This window comes from Podarcis gaigeae (assembly GCF_964106915.1).
Source record: "Podarcis gaigeae genome assembly, chromosome: 3".
NCBI lineage: Eukaryota > Metazoa > Chordata > Lepidosauria > Squamata > Lacertidae > Podarcis > Podarcis gaigeae.
Window position 1 is genome coordinate 67,173,884 of NC_139680.1, and position 22,555 is coordinate 67,196,438.

At 42.8% G+C, this 22,555-nt stretch overlaps 1 protein-coding gene across 1 annotated transcript in view; it reads right to left on the bottom strand.

Moving 5' to 3' along the window:
• CNKSR3 (CNKSR family member 3) overlaps positions 1-22,555 on the bottom strand; it is a 61,197-nt gene that overhangs the window by 4,436 nt on the left and 34,206 nt on the right. Inside the window, exons 3-12 of the mRNA XM_083732458.1 lie at positions 21,540-21,742; positions 19,023-19,110; positions 16,610-16,651; positions 14,442-14,561; positions 12,910-12,969; positions 7,656-7,724; positions 5,146-5,292; positions 3,401-3,525; positions 2,105-2,313; positions 887-976 (exon numbers count right to left, since the gene is read on the bottom strand). Coding sequence (XP_083588584.1) covers positions 887-976; positions 2,105-2,313; positions 3,401-3,525; positions 5,146-5,292; positions 7,656-7,724; positions 12,910-12,969; positions 14,442-14,561; positions 16,610-16,651; positions 19,023-19,110; positions 21,540-21,742 — 1,153 coding nt within the window. The remainder of the gene's footprint in view (positions 1-886; positions 977-2,104; positions 2,314-3,400; positions 3,526-5,145; positions 5,293-7,655; positions 7,725-12,909; positions 12,970-14,441; positions 14,562-16,609; positions 16,652-19,022; positions 19,111-21,539; positions 21,743-22,555) is intronic.

Genomic DNA, 22,555 nt, shown 5'->3' on the forward strand with positions numbered 1-22,555 from the left:
CAATACAAGGCAAACAAAAGCAGTAATGACTTTTGAAAGTCCCTCACCTGTCTGCAAAGGTGTGCATTGAGCAACATATATGAGTGGCTAATCACTACATCCACAATCCGGAAGTCGTTCAGAGGCTCTGTGTGTCACCCATTCTTACAACGTGTGTGTACATTTTTGTCAAGTCAGGTATTAGCTCGCGTCTTTTAAGGATAGGTAAGGAAGATTGTGGCGCAGCAGCATATAGGCTGAATTGCACTGCAAGGCAAGCTTATGCTGCAGGCAATCATCTCTTTCTATTCATTTCATGGGCAAAAGCAAACCAGGTCTCAGTAGCTCGCATTGTCTTAGAGAGAGATCACCTGGCCAATTTTACAATGTGGAGGAATGGAACAGAAGAAAACAGGAGAGAAAACCAGTATTATGGTGCTGTGCTTTAAAGTCAGATAATAAAGCCTTGGCCCAGGACAATTTGCCAGTGCCAGTCGAAGGTTTAGAGGAGTTTTCCATAATATACTTCGGAGCAACCAACCAACTTCAGAGCCTAACAAAGAGGTGTCACCCTACTGTCAAGGGGTACAGTGGCATTAAAAGCCCTGAAGACTTATACTAGACCATCCTAATATAAAATTGACCCAATTGAGATTTGTTAAAAAAACAACATCTAACGTGTGGACCCAGGTGGGCCACCTCTTTACAGGAATAAAAAGGACCAAAGTTTTGCATTTCAACAGCTAGGATCCCCACTTCCGATTTTACTCATGGCAAACGCACAAGAGGATGTTCAGAATTTAGCAAGGTTTAACTGCACAGTGGACCCTTTGCTACATGCCAGGGTAGCGAATGTACAGACAAGTGCATTTAAGAAAGTGGCGGTCCTATAGCACAATTTCCTTACCTTTTCTCCCCATTGCTCGGGGCCTAGAGAAAGGTTCTACACCTCCCAGCCAGTTTCCATCTGCAGGCATAGACAAAGGGCGAGGCTTTCCTAAAGGCAACACAGAAGGGGTTTCAAGAAAACAGTGCTGAGTTAGCTTCATATTAGCTGATCTCAGTGACAAACACAATGCGAAGAGCTTACACAATCTATTCAAAATAGGAAGAAGCAAACTGAGATGCAATACCAGCAAGCAACAGGATGTCTAATAAGCTTGGACTTGTAGCAGCTGCTCTGCCCTGTAGGAATGTGGGACCAGTTAAGATGGCCTGCCTTCAGAAACTAATGGAAGCTGAGAGGTTCCTAAATGCTCTGGGGGAGTTTCCAACAGACAGAGCCAGCAATTCTGCTAGGGCTCTCAGCTCTGTGTGGAATGGTGATATGAGAAGGGCCATCAACACAATCACTTCCGGGGTTCCTCTTTGGAATGCAACTTGGTTTACTAAGGAACTGCAGGTGATGAAACAAATCCAGAGATGGCTAGAGCGCAAGTGGTGTAAAATTTGTTCTGAAGCCGACTTGGACACTTGGTAGGGCACATAAACACACCTATTGAGTAGCAATGGAGGCAGCTAAGAAGCTTTTCCATGTGGTCCAAAGGCTTGTCAACCCAAACATGGGGGTTGGATCTCTGGAGCCAACTATGAATGATTTGCCCAACACTTTGAGGATGACGTCACTCAACTCCATAGCAATTTGGATGCCACAGCTGCGGTGGAGTGATGTGTCTTATGGGATCCTCTTTCAATTTATGTGGCCTGGTGATGGGACAGGATACGTGTGGCTATCTTGATCTCCGCCCATCCTGGCTGGTGCCTGTCATCCTAAAAGAAGTAGCAGTGCATCCACTCCTTAACAAGCAGGGATACTGGTGATGGTCTTTCCCTGCTATCTACTCCAAGTGGCTGGTACTTAGCGACAGATTTGGGGACCTAATTTTCAAGCTTTTGCTTTACATTGGAGGCTTTGTCACATACACACTCCAACAAAGCAAACTCAGCCCTCCAGATGTTTTGGGACTACAACTCCCACCATCCCTAGCTAACAGGACCAGTGGTCAGGGATGATGGGAGTTGCAGTCCCAAAACATCTGGAGGGCCAAGTTTGCCTATGCCCACCCTATACACTCTGATGCACACAGCTTTTCTCCTCAGCTGATCCATGTAACAATTTACTCACCATAAGATGGCGTTTTTTCCCTCATCTTTGCAGGAAAAATATTTGCTTCCATGGAATAGCCAGGCAATGGATCAGAATCGGTAAGTGTAAACCTTCTCCTCCTGCATTCCTGATCCAGGAAGGAATTGGGAGATTCCGCACCTTTGGAACCAGGTAGGGGTTGTTTAGGTTTGCTGCCTCCTGCATAAACAAAACTCCCCTTCTCATCCCTGCAAAGATATACAAACTTGATTAGCAATGAAAATATAAGGTATTGTGATTCTGCACTTGTGGACGGTACTTACTACTGTTTGGAAGTAGTGGGACTTTATAGTTATTCAAGATTTGGGGGGGGGGGGAATGCAGAAAAAGTAAAAGGAATGAAGACATCATCAAGGGTGCATGAGTTGGGTCCTACAATTCTGCACAAGCACAGAAAAAGCATAAACTGTGGTACTAGGCCAATGATTCAGCTAAGAATGTTGGCTCTTCTCTGAAAACAAGCTCCTAGACAGGATGCTTGAAGGTATGTGGGCAATGCATGGTGCCATCATAGACACCAGAGAGGTGGTTGAACAAGGTTTCTGTGATCTGGAGTGAGTCTAAGCACTCTGCAATTCAGATTGCTCCTTCCAAAGGATTAACAGCACCTGAATACACCATGCAAAATAGTCAGAATTTCCAGATAATGGATTACTCCCACTCTGTGCAGGGCTGACCTTAAGGCTGGGTCCAGAAGCTGCAGCTGGTGCAGAATGCTGTGGCTAGCATGCAGTGAGGAGCAACCTGCTGCTAGTGTGCAATGCTCCTGTTAAGGGATCTGTCCTGACAGTCAGCCCTGGTGCATAAAGCCCTAAGCAACCTAGAACCTGTTTGCCTGACAGTCTTCTGCCATCCTGCTTGAATCCTTATGTCATCCAGCAGGGCCCTAAGACACCCTAGAAATTTGTTTCATGTGTACCCGGGGCAGAGTTTTTAGGACAACAGCATTCACACTTCAACATACACTCCCCATGGTAATTAGGTTGGTACCAACCATGTGTTCTTTTAGGTCCTTTTCTTAAGACTTTTTATTCAATCGGGCATTTTCATAGTAGCATTGCTGAATATTGTTCCTGTTCATTTTAGATATGGATTCAATGTATTTTTATGGGTGTGAATTTTGCATTCTCTCTCTCTCCCCCCCCCCCCTCTTTTTCTTACAACCCACCATGATATTTTAGAATGGTGAGCAGTTTATAAATATTCTACATCAATAAACAATAAATCCAAAATAAAGGTGCTTTGGGGTTAAGCATTAGGTAGGTATTGGCATACCGAGGAGCATATGGAATAGACGGCGGTGGAGGTATGTAAAGGTCCAGAATGGCTGGTTTCTCTTTCTTCAGGGAAGCATCCATGCTGCTTTCAGGTGACTGGGTAGTAGTTGCAGGTGGGCTGGTCTGCAGTGAGAAAAAAACAACAGGTAGTTGCTTCAGTAAATTAGACGTACACTGTGCAACTGGCCCTTTCCATCTACAATGTGACAACATTCCTCATTTCATCTCTCACCTGAGCCAGTGGAAACAGACACATTGCTTCTTGTTTTATGTTTACTGATTGTGTTTCATTTTCCTTAGCTTCCTAGAGTTGTTGAAAATAAGGCTACATGTAACAATTTATGGTAAACATGGCTGTGTAACTCCAGGCACCCTTGGAAGAAACCAATAACCTGTATCCAACCAAAAATCTGCAGTTTGTTGTTTTGTTTATTCCATTTCCAAATTAATAATAGTGAACTGCTATACTCTGGAACCATAGAAATGACTTGCTGAAGAAAATGAGCCCCTTGAGGCTTTTGTGAAATATTAAATATATGTTGATAACTTCTCTTAATTTTCCTGCCACGTTTTCTTAATAACCTTCCACATACGTTCGAAGGCAATGCACAAAATCTAATAAAAACAGTTACAGAACAGCACAAAACACAACAGGAGATGAGTTGAAATACAAAGCAAAGTGGACACCTATGGCAGAGACCTGTCCATCAACTCGGAAAGCTCAGAAACAGCTACACAAGCACCTGTTTAGCACGTTCTTGCAGAGCAACAGCTTAAATAGTACACAGACAAAAGTGGTGGGAACTGTACCTGCATCTATAAGCAATTCAATTATTAGCTTCCTGAAAGTGTCAAACTACTCCCATAACATTACTTGCTCAGCCTCAAAATCATCATCTTCTTAAAGCTATTAATCCTCATTTCTTTTACACACCCTTTCTCTCACACACAGAGATGCCACAACATCCCAATTCTGCTGATGTTGGCAACTGGCAAATGCAAACACCACCATGAAAACAAAAGGGGGAAAATCACACAACTCAGCTAGGCTACAAAAGAACACTGGATAAAACTGCTCTTTTAGAAAACATAATCTCCCATCATTAGTTTTCCAGCCCATCGAGAATTTACTGTTTACTTCTAGAATTCATCAGTCCAAAAGATTATAAGCAACTCAGCCCCAAATGGCCTCACTATAAGTTATCTGTCCTGATAAACAGAATCCTTCAGGGATTAAAGAAAAACAATCATTCTCCCCCTCTCTTCAAACCCCAGCTGCCTTGTTCTTTTGGTATATTAGAAAGCTAAGGTAATTTAATGGAAAATGAGATTTCACAGATTCTTTGTAATCAACTAACCTTTCTATCCTGGCTGCAAAACTAGTTAAATTAGTCAATGCAAAATACGTTAAAATTTGAGCTTCAGTGCTTTCACAAGGGCTATTTATATATGCGTGTTACAACAGAACTCTAGTGCAAGAATTGGCTTAGTATCATTTTCCAAGCTCAAATAGGTAGGTGGTATGACCTAATAAAGACCAAAGTTGGTTGGGCCCAAGAGACTATACCAATTTCACATCCCACTAAAATCTCTAAGATTTGAACATTCTAACCACCTGTTCCTTACCAAAGCCTGAGCATCTTCAAGAATAAGCACACAAAAAGTATTTAAATCATGCAGAAAATGAGGGAAGAAATCACTGGGAAGCCTGTCAGAGGCAAGACAAAACTAAAACCTTGTTACCTGAACAAGTGGTGGTTTCCACCTTAGGTTTTTGAGTGGCGCAGGAGTAAAATTAAAAGAGCCTGTATGGCGTTTCTTCACTAATAGAGTAACGCCAGAAGGATTCTCACGGAGCTTCCTCACAAGGTTCTTCAGCTGCCATCCCACCTTCAAAACAAATCAAAGAAACACTTAGAATGTCTACTGCCCTACATCAGAGGCATGTAGATCAAATTACCTTCCATAACATCATTGTGGAAATCACTTTTCACTGCAGAATTATGAGGTCTAGGTTTGGCCAGAAGCTGTATAAGACTTCTCTGTTAGGATAGGCTTTTGGAGGCCATGGTAAAGGTGCTATAAAAATGCAGAGTTTCAGTGAACACTGTCTTCCAGCCTGTAGCCTCTGAGATGAGAGAGCTATGTATAAATTACAATATCACTTGCTCTAAGTAAATCCTACACCCCCAACCAAACCCAAATGACATATTTTAAGAAATGGCTTTGCAGGCAAAACATGGCAGAATAAGCTTATTACAAGATATAGGGGTGGGGGGAGGGAATTGCCTGACATGTCTACTGAGACACCTGAGTCTTGCTGAAAATATATGAGGGTGTAACTGACTGATTAATGCTCCTCTTACCCTCAACCAGTGGCACAGCGTGGGTTGCCAGTGCTCAGGGTGGGGCAAGTGTTGCGCCCTCCCTGGTGGACTGGGCAGCTGAGATCTCCATGTGGCGGGGTGTGTGTGTGTGTGGAGTCTACGTGGAGGGAAGGGCGAGCTGGCCCAAACTTGTCAGCCAGCCCAGGGATGGGACGCACACTTCAACGGTCACACAGAAAAGAAGGTACCGCCCCAGCTCCAAAGGCCCAGCCCAGGCACGGTTTGCCGCCCCAAAGCTTTGGAAGGCAGCAGAAGCTCAGTCATGTTAAGGGAACTTGTCATGGCGGGTGCCTGGTTATGTCCCTCTCAGAATTTTGCCCTGGGGCCACCCCCCCCTGCCCCCACACACTACGCCACTGCCCTCAAAAGACCCATATCTAGTGGTTTTGTGGTACTACCATGCCACATGGATTTCCCCAGAAACCAACAGAGCAAAAATCATTGATAAAAGGGATTCTGCTATGATTTCGATCACTGGTGGCGTGTTTTCCCCATTGTTAGCAGATACTGTTTGTGCTTGTCTGCAATTGTTTTTATATGCTGTAAGCATCCTTGAGAACAGCAGCTGAAAAGGTGGGATTTAAATATTTTAAAGAGACAGGCAGATTATGAAATGGCTGGGCAAAGGACAGAGAGAGAGAAAGACTTGGTTTGCCATTAGGAAGTGGATGCTTCCCCCTGCTTTGGTGCACCCTCCAGCCCTAGGGGTCTCCATAAAGGTGCCACTGCCAGAACTCTGAGGGGGGGGGGTTGTTTGCTTTTTGCCTATTTGGTATAAAGATGGGGTGTGGGTTGGCTAGGCACTAACACTATCAGCCCTGGAGCTACATTAGATATTGTTAACTGATCTATTGGTAAGCTTTTTTGCTCACTTAGATCTTTTCACATATTGTAAATTAATCATTAATTGTTTGCTTGTTAGTGAAACTATGATGGATTTTTATGAAGTATTACAATTTAAACAGTTTATTTTCTGTGAGCTGTTTTGAGCATAAATACACCTGTGGAATATGTGGCACATATAAACAAGCTGCCAATAACTATGATAGGGAGTTGGCTCATTTAAGCAGGCCCCCAAATCAAAGCCCTAGCACTTAATTTTGGGACGGGGAAGTTAGACAGCACATGGTCCCCAAATCAACAGCTGTGACTGCTGAGCAGTGGAAACCTTCAACTGGCAGCAAAGGTACAGTCTGCCATCTTCCCTACCTCACCCATTCTAGCCCGCTCAAAGGTGCAACTTTGTGCATGTGCCTAGAAAGGGTACTCACAGGAAATGGCTGTCATCAGCTCACCCAACCCAGGATATCCGTGACTAAACAAAGAAACAGTTCTAGATGCTGGTATTGCTTGACTGTTCAGCCCAGAATTTTCCAGAAGAGTCAAAATAGCAGATTCTTCTGACTTTACCTGCTTCCATGAAGGACATTGCAAATCTATAGTTATGTCCCACATGTTCCACATTTAGTAAACTTTTCATTTGGTGAGCCCTATAAAACATCTAATCATAGCCTCAGTACTCAAATGTTTTCAAACGGAATTCTATTTCTCAGGATTTTTATTTTAAAAAAAACAAGCTTAAGGGAATAAACTGATGGGAAATTCATTCTTTCCTTAATCAAAATGTTTTATGACCAACCTTTTATAAAAATTTCTAGCTGAATTTATAACATGAACTTGCTATTCTAGGGAAAACTGCCTTAATGGGAAAAGCACCATTCCAGCATTAACCCCCCCCCCCCAAGAATTTAATTGAAAAGGCCAGTCAATGGTAAATGAAGATTAAAATCTGTCTTGTGAGCTTGCTCAGACTCTGAAAATTGCTTGGCTAAAAATAAAGGGAAACAAGAAATGCCCTTTACTCACCACAGTCTGGCGATTCACCTGGATCACTTCATCGCCTGCATGAATTTTCTGAGACCTATCAGCAGGAGACTGCAGAGGACAAAAAGAGGAGCGCTGAAATTTTCATTGCTTTGTCACTTAAAAACTACTAAACAGCTCCTTAGTTGGTTTTTTTTTTTTTAATTAAAAACCGCAGGATGACCTTGACAGAAAAGCCAAGCAGATAGGCATGCCTGTGAGATTTCTATGCAAGTTACAGCTGCCATCTCCATCACTAGACATCACAGCTATCAATTAAATAACCAGCAAAAGGCTGGTCAATATGGCAGGTGAAGTGTGAGAGCAGGAAGGGCTTGTCTGAGAACATGGAACCCAGGTGGTGGTAGGTTTACACCATTAAGTGTGTGTGAGAACAGGATCACCCTGCATTTTCAGATGGAGGGCAGGTTTTGCTATCAGCTCAACAATGCATCATAATGCCGCTCTTTGCCATTCGCTCCTATAGGGACAACTAGCCATTTCCTTATATTGGAGATCATCTCACTGGGAGCAGCCAGTGGTGACCACACCACTAACTGAGAATAACACCTGCTTCTATCTACATAGCCCCACCTTTATATTTGCATAGCCACGCCTTAGGGTCTATTTCAAGGGCTCCTCTATATCGTGCAAGTGAACATTTGGGACTGGCATATCCTTTCTATACAAAACAAAAGCAGCAGCAAGTGCCCGAAACTGTTGAAAACCACCCCATGATCTTAATCAATAAACCCTTAATCAGATTTTAGATGTTGAGCAAACAAAACAAAAGTTTGCCTAAGGTCTCACAGGGCCACAAACTCTGCTGTGATTTTCTGCTGCCAGAAGCAAAAGCTCCTTTTGGCTAACCTGGCTTGTCCTGATGTGAGAGGTCAAGCCGAGCTTCAGCAGGAACAGTTTTTGTACCATCACAAGGATGAGCAATGCAAAGCTTAATCCATGTCACACAGATGTTAAAGGTGCAGGAGTCGCAGGAAAGGAACACAAGGAGCTTCTTCGGCTATAGTATCCTTGACTGCTTGTCCAACTAGACCTGAACTGTCCATTCCAGTGATGACTGGGGACCATTGGGACTGGAAGGGCAGAGTTCTATAAGCCTGCTGAGTTCTGCAAGCAGCAACACCGAGACCAAGGAGGAGGAAGCTTGCAGGCAGTGCCGCCCCACAGACTGGTTGTAAGTAAGAAGGCAGGTTGGTGAGGCAACATCTCATTCACCATAACAGACCAGCCTCCACTGGTCCACTCTTACTGCCAGGAGCTGTCCAGGATTGCAAGTAAAGGTCTTCCCCATCCTTTGAACTAGAGATGCCAGAGATTGAACCTGGGACTTTCTGTGTTCCCACTGAACAATAGCCCCTCCATGAAGTCTCTTTGCATCAGGAACTGGCAAATCTACTCTGACTGCCAGAAAGAGGGTGGTAGGGAGATAAAGACAAAACAAAAAACACACACACCCAAACATGGAATAAACCTCTAAGAGTGCTACAAGCTCCCAACCCACCAAACAAGACATAGAACACTTAGTAGAAAGCCTTTTCTTTCACACAAACCACACAGAAAGCTTCAGACACTCTGAGATCTGTAATTTTTATGTACTGCTTAAGAACTTCCATTATTAAGCAGAATGTTTAATAAAATAAAATATGCTGTTTGGGTTGTTGTTGTTCTTAAAGGAGTTACTTCACATCACTTGTGTATCTAAGGAAAATTCTAAGGAATATGAGTCACATGTTCACAGTCAGCAGTTGATGGTGCTACAATCAAGTGACAACTTGCATGGATTTTACCAGGATCAGAGAACCTCAGGCGTCCCAGATGTTGATGGACTCCAAATCCCATCAACCCACATCCAAGGGTCAGAGATGATGGGAAGATGTAGTCCAGCAATCACAAATTCCCCATCTTTAGATTAAATTGTTCTCACAGATCCAACAGAGTCTTAGTATTACCCTGCATCACATCCTCTAATTGCAAACTCAAGGCAAATGCCAAAAGCTATTTGGTCAAAAAGGGGCTACTGTGAAACAGGGAATAGATATGAGCATGTCCAGGAGAACCCTGAGGTTTGCAGGGGACACTCAGAAGAGTAGCCCAAGGGTGACCAAGCAGCCATGGAATACTGAGCTTTACTTGGAAAAGAAAATGAACTATCCTCAAGGGAAACATGGCTGACTGGCTCCCTAACACAGGCATGCCCAAAGTCCGTTTTGGGGGCCTAATCCGGCCCACCAATCCGGTCCCTGCATCAGTTTATTTCCTGGGGTAAAATCCTTAAAAAAAAACCTTAACAACTTCAACCCTAAAAAAAGGTCAAGAACTTTGGTCAGCCCTTTGGTCAGCCCCCACGGCCCTTCACTTCATCAAATCTGGCCCTCTTTGAAAAACGTTTGGACACCACTGCCCTAAGCAGAAGCATTCCCAACTGCAACATGTCGTCTTGGGTCCCATTTGTCATCTCAGATTTTAAGGGAGGCAGCTTACATATTTCTGTTGTGAGTCCTTGGATCATAAATTCAAGCAATGGGAATGAGCCCCAGTCTGTGTTGCAAAAGAGTCACAAACCAAAATTATTTTCACAGAATGAGATAGAGAAGAACTGTTGCAAAAAAGGGGGTGTTTTCATTACTTGTTGAGGCACAGCTAGGCAGCTACATGATACAGTCATGTTGAAAACCTATAAATCTGAGGAAGAGATTTAAGGCACAGCATGGACCAGGCAGGGAAAGCTTCTCCTACGTGAGCTTTCCCACCTGAAACTGCTAAATCCTAGCACTTTTCTCTCAGCGGGGGTCACCTCTGAAACACAGGGCCACCCCAGGGGGAAGGGAGACAGAGAAGTGGATGAAGTCATTTCAGAATGGGAAGTATGGAGGAAGGGAACAGCTTCCATATCACGCTTTAGAGCTACGTGTGCACACAACTTTCTATATAACAGTAACCCAGTTATATCACATGGTCTACCACTGCCGTATACTTAGGCCCTGACAAAGCAAAAACACTAAGCGAGCCTTTCCCAACCTCACTCTCTCCAGTTGTTTGCTGGACTCCAAATCCCATCAGCCCCCGTCACCATCACCTATGCTTGGGGATGATGGGTGTTGCAGTTCAACATCTGGAGAGAACAAGGTTGGGGAAGGCTGAACTAAACCAACTGGGAGTTTTAGCAGAACACCCCCAAAAAACTTTAAAAACCTTTAAGAACAACAGATTCTAAGACATACAATTTTAGTTATTTCTGCTGCTATACCCCTGAACACCACGTTCCTTTTGTTTTAAAACCTGTCTCGAGCACACATGAAGCATTTTAGTTTGCATGTTCTTTACTGCTTACTCATCTAACAAAAAGCTTGCAAATTTAACTAGATTTCTCTTAATAGTAGGGAACATGCTGCAGGGTCAATTATGTGTACTGAAAGATAGAGGTGTTAAAAAACTTTTATCACAAATATCCTAACTAAGCCTGTTGTCTGCCTTGTTAACTATCAGCAAGCAGCAGTTTGGCACCTAAATATTTACTCTGTTCTGTCCAGGAGACAGCACTCTCCTGCAGCTGTTGCTTTAAATGTCTCCAATGCCATTATGACCACTTCACATCCAGTGATACTCCTGACATCCCACTCATAGAGAATGGAAAAGGTACTAAGCTAATGTGTGACTCATAGAACTGAAACAAATGTCTCATTTCCTCTGTTCCCTTATCAAGGGAAATGGAGGACAGGACAATCCCCTTGGGCTACCTGGGATGAGAACTGAAAGCCTCATTAGGAAAGACTCCCTCACCTTTCACCATCTGATCTGACGCATTCCGGGGGCAAAAACTACAGCAGCAGCACCTTCATAAAGCTATTGGGAAAGTGAGGCAAGATGCCTGGGAAGACAGGGAACCTCCAGTGGGCAACTCCCTTTTCCCTTGGAACGGAAACACCTATTTGGCAAAGAATCCAACAGACGATCTCTCCGAGTACGCAATCATAGACGTCCAAAAATGTGCACTGCGCATACCAAGGAATATCTGTCAGGATTACGAAAATCCGTTTGCAAAAGCTCTCAAAGAAACAAACAATACAGCCCTCTAGGCTTGCATCATGAGTGTTTGCAAGATGACTGGAAAGCTCTGTTTGGGTCAGATCATTCCCACCAAAAGCAGGAAATCACAAGCCGTTAAAAACAACTGGGAAATCCTGTCACCTGACTGGAATCGGACACGTCTCGCTCCTCTTGAATAACTCGAGAGCTTTAATATCTACCATCTCAGGCTCTCCTTTATCTCCACTATTGGATGGACAGTGAATGAGAAGCAGCAGCAACTGCAATGTCTAGTCTCCACGTCTGAAAGGAATCAATCTACTAATTGTAAATCACTTGCTCCTCTGTGGAGATATGCAGTCCCCAAGAAAGGAAGCTAGGATTTTTCAAGCAAGCTCAAAGAGAGATAAAGGAGATCCAAAGGTTTATGACTGCTAACCTGCTGTGTTTTCTTTAGGGAAGGAGGGAATCAGTAACAGTCTGCATGCTTATAAAATTCTGAGATATATGTGCCACGCAATCCAGGAACTTTTATTCAAACTGTAACTCAAAGTCATCAGATATTCTGACAGATTTAAACACTTGCACATGTATAAGTTTTTAAAGCTTTACAATCAGCATCAAAATCTGTATTTTCATTCTCAACTCTGCCAAGCGCTGTCTTTCAGTTCAGCAGAAATGTTATCATTCAACCAGCCTTTCCCTTTTGACCATTCAGAGGTTTTGCAATTAAAAAGATCTGTTTCTGTTATCTTGAAAAATGTGTTTGTCCCAGGAAGCAAATGGAATCTTACATTCTATTACTAGTCTAAACATCCTGCTGCTGCTTTTATAAAGGACAGAGCACATTATGGAAGTACATATTTGCTCAGCCAGCATTTACTAGACCAAACACTATAAGCGCTTTACTCAACAATAGTTCTGGTAATTCCAGTTATTTCAAACCCCAGCGGCATTTTGAAACGCTCTTCTCTATTTGCATACTCCAAACTGAACTAAGGGGTTGATATTAGACAGGCAGACACCATCAGACAAGCACACACTTAATTACCCCAGTCAATGATAAGTTAATGATAATGTTGCAAAACCCAAATAAATAAAAATATGACTTCAGAATGTGCTTTTAATCAAGTTGGCTTCTTGGATCTCATCTTCATCTAAGATAGCTTTAATTAATTCTGTTTGGAGGAAAACATTAAAAAATACTCACGTTTTCTGTTGTTCCAGTAACAACATGCAATCCATCGTAAGTAGATTTTATATACATTCCCTAAGATGGATAGTTAAAAAGATAAATTTAGCACAACAGTAATTATAGCGCATCCACAATTATATTGAGGCTCTATAGAGACAACTATTTATGAAGAGCAACTTTCCCCATAACCCCACTCTGGCACCAGTCCCAATGAAACACTGTTTAACTGTGTAAACCCGGTCACCAACCTTTTTGGGATTCATGGACACACTGAAGAATTTGTCAGTGGCATCCAACACATACTGCAACCAAGCAGACACCACAAACTATTTACTGATATCAACAGAATGCTGCTTTCAGGTCTAATTTCAGCAGGTGGACAGGCCAGGAGGTGGCAGGGTGCTGTGGACACCAAGAAAGTCCTCTGGGGGCACCATACCGACCACCCCTGGTATAAAAGGAGTGAGAGAGTGTCTCACTGCAGATAAGGGAAAAGTTCATCAATTCAAATCCTCTTTTCTAATGGGAAATGCTTATCTTGATTCTCATGCAACTCAATAAAATAGCAAAATTGACAAGCAGGATCTGATCTAGACAATTTTACTCCTACGGTGACCTGGATAAAGAAAAAGTCTTGGATTGCAAGGCTGAGCCCAGGATTCGTTTTGGGTTTCCCCTTCAGTCCTTTAAAGAATTGCATGTGAAGGTATAGAATCATAGAATTGTAGAGTTGGCAGGGACCATGATGACTGATAAGAATGCATCCTTTTGTGTAGTTAAAATATTTCCCCATCATCACACGCACGCGCACACAGCTCCAAGTCATTGCAGAGGTGTACTATCCAATAGGTGTCCATGAGAGCAAAACCAAAATATACACATTTGTTAGCAGGAGCTATTTGCAGCTTTTCCCTATGAGCTACACAAACTTGGCAAAAACAGTTTGACTCAGAGACCCTGATTGGCTGGGGGACAAACTGACAGAATGAAAACACAATATGTTAATTTTCCAAGGTATACAACAATGTCTCCTGAAAACCTGTTGTCTGGATACAACGTAAGCAACCCTTCTTGATAAACACACAATACATGCAGAATTCAGCTCTTTTTTGGTGCAAAACATTTTCTGAGGAGGGTATACACCACTCGAACAGCTCTGCTTACCTCAAACTTATTGCCACTAAAAGGGGAAGGTCTTTATTGTCTAGTTTTTACATTGTTAAACTAAATAACTTGTTCCTTCTGTCAACATCCTGACATTTGCATTCTTAGTAATGTTACAGATCAACAGCAGCAGTAATGGCTTCCTTACAAAGGTATCAATGCTAGTATGGAGCTCTCTGTTGTAAGATCTTCTCCACCCCTCTAGCTACACAGGGATACTGAACAGTAGGATCCCCTATTCTTTGTAGAAAAGATTGGAAGTTCCTGTGGAACTCACACCAGTTTCATCACATTAGCCTTCAAGGAATAGGCCACTATAAATGCACTTGAAAAAATGCTAAGTGGGCAGCAATTCAGGATTTGAGGAAGGAAAATATTCTTACCAGGCCTTCCCCAGGTTTGATGTTCGTTAAATGAACCTCCTCGAGACACGCACCCTGGCTCATCAACGGATCAGTTGTAGATCGGATTGTCTTATCGCAAATTCCATTTAGAACCTTGGACTAAAACAAAGGAAGAGTACCAGGATTACTTTTGCAATTGTTTTTTGCCTTACCACAAAACGCAGCCCCTCTGTCCTCCCCACAAGTAAAGAGGTCACTGCATCCAGATTTATAGGCTGCAGCAGCTGCCAGCACTACCTTTCATCAACTACATCTGGAAAGAAAGCTGCTGGTCCTTTGTGACATATTCAAATCCTGCAGCCATAATTCAGGCCTTTGTAACTTGAAGCAAGGCCACTAATGAGCTCCACAAAGGGTTGCTCTTGTTTACAGTTGGGAAGCTTTGGGTACTGAAGAGCACAATGGCCTACTCCCTAAAGGAAGAGGGTCAGAGCATCATATGCACCGACGCCATGTTCAGAGTCCAGTTGTATATGACCTTTAAAGCCCTAAATAGCTCAGATTCTTGGAGACTCCCTCCACTCTTAAATCCTAAGACTTTCATCATCACTGATCAAGAACATCGTCTCAGTTTTATCACTTATGCACCAAATCAGAAAAAAGGGAATGCAAATGTGTGTTTTATTTGTGGTTCCCCTCAACAATAACATCCTTTCCCCCTGGAATCTCACAAAAATCCATATTAATTAAGAATTTCTCCCCTCCTCCTCCACCCATAAGCATTTAAAGACTTTTCTATTTGGGTACAGTTAATTAGATCCATGCAGGTGGAATTTTTAATATTTTATTTTTAATTCATTTTTTTATTTTTCACTGTTAGGTAAGCTGTCTTTAATTCAAAATAATGATGTATGTTTGGGGTTTTTTGTTGGGCGGGGGAAATTAAAATTTATTGTAAAATAGCAATAAAAAGTTAAAGATTCACCAAACAGCTAATATGTACAGGATGGTGCCTTGACATTCTGAGGACAATGTAGGCAAAGTGAGAAGGAGCTGTTGTAAAGTTTAGCAGTGCAGCAAACACTTTGCATACACAAAACCCCTAAGCAAGAGCTAGGGCATCTCATTTTTAAATGGATGGCAGCCAGAAAGGTTGTGAAAAAGAAGAGCCCCATGACCTTAGAAAAGGCACTGACAGACAAAAAAAAATGGGTGGGATGCATGGCGATAGCAATCTGACTCAGTATACGTAATATTTAACAAAATGACTAACACACATGCCATTTTTTACAGTTAAATAAATAAATAAAAGCAAAAACAAAAAGTGTAGTAACTACTGCAATGCATACATGGAAGGGAATATGGAAAAATTGGGGGCGGTGGACAGTAAAATACTCTTTAATTGTTCTATGTTCGATTGAAATGTGTGTGTGTTTATTTTTAGCTATTGTGAATTCCTAAGCATCTATCAGCAGGCGGAAGGCCTTATCAAAGAACACAGCCCGATTCATGCCAAAAGCAGGAAGAGATGATTAACCACTGCAAAAATATAACAAGCATGTCAATGCATCCCTCTTCCAGTCACAAGACTGCTGCAAAAATATTTGGGAAAACTCCCTTTCAGACCGAGTGCAATTAGAAACCATAAGCGGTGCAGGTCTTCTGTAAGAACAAGGTACATTTGCTGCCACACTGACAGCTTTACTGCTCCTGGGCTTTTGAATGTTTGGCTGTCGGGACTTTTTCATGTGTCAGAATGCTAATGTATGCCTATGCAATAATGTTTGAAGAATCGGCCGGCAACTCCTTAGGCAAGCAAAACAAAATAAGCCCACAGTTTGTTACTTTAGTAATTCAGCGGTAAATTATAAAGAGCGGTGTGTTTCATTTATATACCTAGAAGCGTAGCAGCAGCAATTGGCTTCATTCCACTTGCTCCAAGTGTCACACTACAAATGACTTCAGATCTCTTGCACTTCCCGATTCCCACTCTTCTCTATCATCCAGTAAGGAACTTGCGCTTCTGCCACGAGACACGGGGCAGAAGTTCCATCTCGGATGACAGAGAATGCAGTGCAAACAGCACAAGGTACGTGAGCTCCGTTAACACACAAAGCTTCTTTTCAAATCAGCATTGTCTCTTAAGAGCAGTTTTGAACAGGAAGGCATTCAAAGAAAAGAGTTTAAACAGAAACTTTTGCACTTACTACACTGAGAACTTTATCTTCCATTTCAGACACAGGACAGTCCTTTTTTAAAAAAAGAGAGAAAGCAAATATTCTATTAGCGGAAGACCCTTATGCAGCAGTAAACTGACACTTTTGACACTGCTGACTTGTACAGTAAGTCAAAGATGTGTGGAATACAGTTGACATTTAGATGCCTTTGGCAACGGTCCAGAGAGGCTTGCTCTCCATGCAGAAACACAGTTACTCACATGCAGCAACGATTCCCTTCAAGCAAGCAGATTCTGCATGCACCTTCTACAAGAAAAACCCAGTGGAACCCAAGGAATCCATTTTACATTTGCAAGAAAATTCGCAGGTGATTCTGGCAATATATCTGCACCTTCCATGATCTGATTCCGCTAACAAGAAATATAAGCAATATCACATCTAGCACACATGGTCCTCTCTATCACACAGCCTTTGCTCACAAAAGGTAAAATGATTTGTTAAAGAAACAAGAGGGTCAAACAGAGGTCATCTAGCTCAGTATTGTCAACACTGGCTGGCAGTAGCGCTCCACAGTTTCAGAGAGGAGGTAGATGTTTTGCCCAGCCCAGGTGGCGCTGTGGGTTAAACCACAGAGCCTAGGACTTGCCGATCAGAAGGTCGGCGGTTCGAATCCCCGTGATGGGGTTTGCTCCTGTTGCTTGGTCCCTGCTCCTGCCAACGTAGCAGTTCAAAAGCACGTCAAAGTGCAAGTAGATAAATAGGTACCGCTCCAGCAGGAAGGTAAACGGCGTTTCCGTGCACTGCTCTGGTTTGCCAGAAGCGGCTTAGTCATGCTGGCCACATGACCTGGAGGCTGTACGCCGGCTCCCTCGGCCAATAAAGCGAGATGAGCGCAGCAACCCCAGAGTCGGTCACAACTGGACCTAATGGTCAGGGGTCCCTTACCCTTTACCTTTACCTGAAGACAGCAGGGACTGAACCTGGGACCTCTGGCATAAGAAGTGTGTGCTCCGCCCCTGAGCTACAAGCCTTCCCTTTCAACATGCACTTTACAACATGCATTGTGCCTTTCATGAACAGAAGGCATTTCTGCTCACACAAGGGGGGCAGGGAGCTCTGATTTATGCTGGTCCCCCCCCCCTTTAACAGTAGACTCCGACACTGGATCCCACTCTGCTCTAAAAGGTTTTTGACTTTGGGGGGGGGGGGTAGGGCAATGTTTGGAAGCTGTGGCCAGGAAAGCTCTATTGCACCAGTGAAACTCCATTTGCATTTCTTGATTCAGAATGTGTGCACACATTTAAAGCCTTTGGTTGTATGTGTGTATGCTTTTAACACAAAAATAAAAGAACCCTCTCCAAATACGCCACTGAAGGAATTCAAGCCAAAGTATTATTTACTCAGCAAAAACTACAAGGAGACTTTGAACTAAAAGAAGCTCGTTTATAAAATTATAGTGTTTTCTCTACTTTTGAAAAAGTGCATAAGCAGAAATTTCAAGATGGACAGCCTAGCTTAAATCTAGGGGAGACTTTAAATATTTAGCATTCAATCCAAGATGGGAAAGGGCATGGCCATTGAACAGCCATGTTGCTAAATTCTGGGCAACAATGCTACTACTTTTCAGGGAAGACTGCCTCTCAAAGTGGTTTACATTCATATAAATATATAACAGTAAAATATTTAAAACTTAACATTATCTAATTGTGTTTTAAAATTATAAAACTGGAGGAAGACAAAATAGGCCATTTAAAATGCATCTCAACATCCGCCATGTCCTAAATCAACCCCAAAGGCCACAGTAAAGAAATGGGCATTTAAAGTATATTTAAAATAGAACCAGAGATGTGCCTCGTCTACTATAAAGTTTTATAACTGAAGGGGCTACTGCAGAAAACACACATAGCTACGCATAATGAGAACTGGTTTATCACAAGACAGCCTTTATACCACATTGGTCAATAAAAATAAAATTCAAATAAAGGAAGCATTACAAATTATCTAGGGAAGATTAATGCTTGTACATGGCCCAAATTTTCATAAAATGTACCCCACATACTCATGCAATAAAATGCTGCAGAGTAACTGGGTGACTTATAGGTGTGGAGTTTTACAACAAGCTAAATCAATAGCCTTACCAAGTAAATAATTCCTAAAAACAACACTGGGAGGGTTTTGGTCGTCCGTCCCCCCCCCCCCCCGGTGTCGACTGTGGGAGGCCAGAGCAACAAAACTTGGCAACGGTCTCCATACACCTGCTTCCTCTAATGATTTCTAAAAATCCCCAGGACTCCAATTTGTTTCTGTTATCAAGCTACATGTAAAATTGTATTGCGGTTACTTCCACACACCCAACGTTTTGCCCTCCTTTTTGTAAAATGTGGATGGAACAAGGCCAGATGGAGATTGGTTGGTGGGTTATATACACAGTGTATCAACTGACCTTCTGAACAGTGGTAGTAAGATCCAAGCAGAGCTGAATGATTTTGTTCTTAGTCACAGAAAAGTCAGCTATCCCTGTAAACGGCGTCCTGTGGTAAGAAAAGAATGTGTCTTTAAGAAAAAAGAGGCCACACAACAGTGGTCATTACCACAAGCTTAGTATATTTAATAACAGGTCTGCTATAAACTCCTGTGCTTGTTGTTTTAAAAGAAAACCTTTTTAGTTAGGTCTTAACTCTTTTTATGGCTGCTTACAATGACTACACTTATGCCCTAATCCAGATATCGAAAACTCTGCTTGCAATGAGTTCTCATCTCACCCGGTTCCTCTGATCACGGGAAAGTCGAGGTTTGTCCCACTTTTACCTTGTGCTTTGCCAAAAGTGGTGGTGTAAGGACAGAAAGGGGAAAGCAAACCAGGAAAGGCCACAACATATAGTAGCCCTGAAACTAAGTAACTGGTCCACAGTATTCAAAAGAAAGATTTGCGATGAAGTTATTACATATTTACATACTACATAATACTAAAACAGTCTCTAAGCAGTTCACCAAACAAAAAATACAATACAGTGGTACCTCGGGTTACATATGCTTCAGGTTACAGATCCCGCTGACCCAGAAATAGTACCTTGGGTTAAGAACTTTGCTTCAGGATGAGAACAGAAATCGTGCTCCGGCAGCGCAGCAGCAGCAGCGGGAGGCCCCATTAGCTAAAGTGGTGCTTCAGGTTAAGAACAGTTTCATGTTAAGAACAGACCTCCAGAATGAATTAAGTACTTAACCCGAGGTACCACTGTAGGCCCATACTGTATTATAAACAATGAAATTGGGAAGGGGGTGGGGACTACAATATAATGTGGATGAAGAAAGAATGCAGAGAGCTGTCAGTCAACAGCTCCAAGCCCTGGTTAAAAACAAAATCCATTCCAGCTTCTCAACAAGATCCTGTCATTTCCACAATCTCTCTCATGATGTCTCTTCCTGTCACACTATCAGGGTTCTTTGGAGGGCTGGCAGGATGTGAGAGACTTTTGTGTTTATCTTGAGCCTCAAACTGGGGAAATATCCGCAACTGTCTCCATAGATCAGCCTTCACCAACCTGCTACGCTCCAGCTGTTTTTGGACTACAATTCGTATTTGCCCCTGGCAGTACAGTCGTGCTCAATGAGGCTGATGGGAGTTGCAGTCCAAAACAGATTGCAGACACAAACTTGATGAAAGCTACCTTAACTTATCAACAGTATTAGCCTGAAGATGAAAGGAATGCTTTCTGCCTCTCAGTCCTTCACTTCTCTGGGGCGACTCCAAATTCCCTATTATCATATAGTGGAGAAACCGAAAATTCAGGCTGCAATCCTAAACCACTTACCTGCGAGAAAACCCCACTAAATTCAATGGGATTCTTTTCTGAACAGCTATGTATAGGATTTCACTGTAAGTCATGGAATGATTATATTTCATTGTTGTTTTAAGGGAATTTGGGTCAAGTATGGCCCAATGCAAAGTGGCAAAGGTAAAGGTAAAGGTACCCCTGCCCGTACGGGCCAGTCTTGACAGACTCTGGGGTTGTGCGCCCATCTCACTTAAGAGGCCAGGGGCCAGCGCTGTCCGGAGACACTTCCGGGTCACGTGGCCAGCGTGACATCGCTGCTCTGGCGAGCCAGAGCCGCACACGGAAACGCCGTTTACCTTCCCGCTGGTAAGCGGTCCCTATTTATCTACTTGCACCCGGAGGTGCTTTCGAACTGCTAGGTTGGCAGGCGCTGGGACCGAGCAGCGGGAGCGCACTCCGCCGCAGGGATTCGAACCGCCGACCTTTCGATCGGCAAGCCCTAGGCGCTGAGGCTTTAACCCACAGCGCCACCTGCGTCCCTAAAGTTTGCAAAGTGGCAAACTTCCATGTAATCCTTCCTTGCAGTAGCATAACAGTACCACTTTGAGGTGCAATATTATTTACTGTACTTTAAAAAAAAAATTAACAGGATTTATATACCATTTAATCGTCAAAAACTCTACACAGTTTATATGAAGATAAATTAAAATTGCTGATAAAATCAGATGTTAAAAACAAGTTAGCCTAAAAATAAAATAAAAATCAGCAGTTTTAAAAATACGCATTATAAAATAAAATTAGATATTAAAATAAGTGTTGTATTTACATATCTGTATAGACTTGCTGAAACAAAGCATTTTTTAACAGGCACCAAAATAGTACAGCGAAGGCACATGCCTAATATCAATAGACAGGGAGTTCCAAAGTGGAGGTGCTGTCATGCTGAAGGACACTTGGAAAAGTGCTACTTCCACACTTAAGATACTGCAAGATAAATGCTATTTGTAAACAAAGACTCCCTGGAAGGCAAGCAAGGAAAAATGTCTATGTCCCAGCTTCCCTCTAAAGTCTGCCTTGGGGGGAGGGGAATGTTTTGGGGGGGAGGTTGGAGGAGGGAATACAATTCTTAAAAGATATGGATTACCTTCTTATTGTTTGTGTTAAAAGCATACAAGATATCCTACCTGTCCAGCCACGTCAGCAAAGCCTTAGCAGCACCAATAAGCTCCACCACTGAGGTAAGGAATTCATTAGGAGGCTTGCGTGAGGTATTTCCATCATAATTTGAACTTTTCCTCCGGCTGCCAATGTAGTTTTGCAGATTGTTGGAAGAAGCTCGTAGCTTAAGCAGCAAGTTCTTCATGTTGTCCGTTTCGAGGCCATAATTCTGTGGAAGAGATTTTAATTTTATTTCTTTATTTAAGCAGCCATCATGTCTTCTCAAAGTATTTTTGAAAGCATGAGGCAAGCCGCTTCCTGCAGCCAATGGGAAGCCAACCAGCATCGCAGAAGGTGGACCCCACTCTGCTCTGTGCCAGTATAGCGTGACGCATGAGAGCCAACTGAGTGGGCGGCGGGGGTCCATGGGCCTTAGGTTGCCGACCCCTGGTGTAGGGGGCAAAGGGAGGAAGCAACATACAAGCGAGGGGCTTCTGTGTGTAATGCCACCCCGCCGCCCCACACCCCTATTTCAAAAAACTGCTTTAACCATAATTTGAGGCTGGTTTCTGTTTTCGTATGATGCAGTTCAAGAGCTATGAAAACTTCAAAGCTGGATGCAGCCAAGACCACAGGCAGACATGTACACAGGCAAATGCTAAACTTACAATTCCAGTCCCTAAAATTCTATCATCTGTACACAGCCAGCAATTGAGGATAAGTTTTTTTCTACATAAGGCAGCTCTCAGGCACTAAGAGGTTTAAGAAATAAAGCAAGCATTTAAACACAGTAGTAATGTAAACCAACCACCTTTCAAAATTACTTATAAACAAGCATGACAAGTTGTTCCAATGTGAGTCCTCCATCAGTTTTTTTCCATTCCCTTTTATAGGACACCAAGAGATTTGTTTTTGTTATTATGCTGCTTTACCTCCCACACGCTTTAAATCCGGTTACTGGCCAAGTTCTTCCAGCTATATATACAAGCCAACACAGGCACTCTTTTCTATTAACCCTCAAATGCTGCTAATGGGCAAGGAA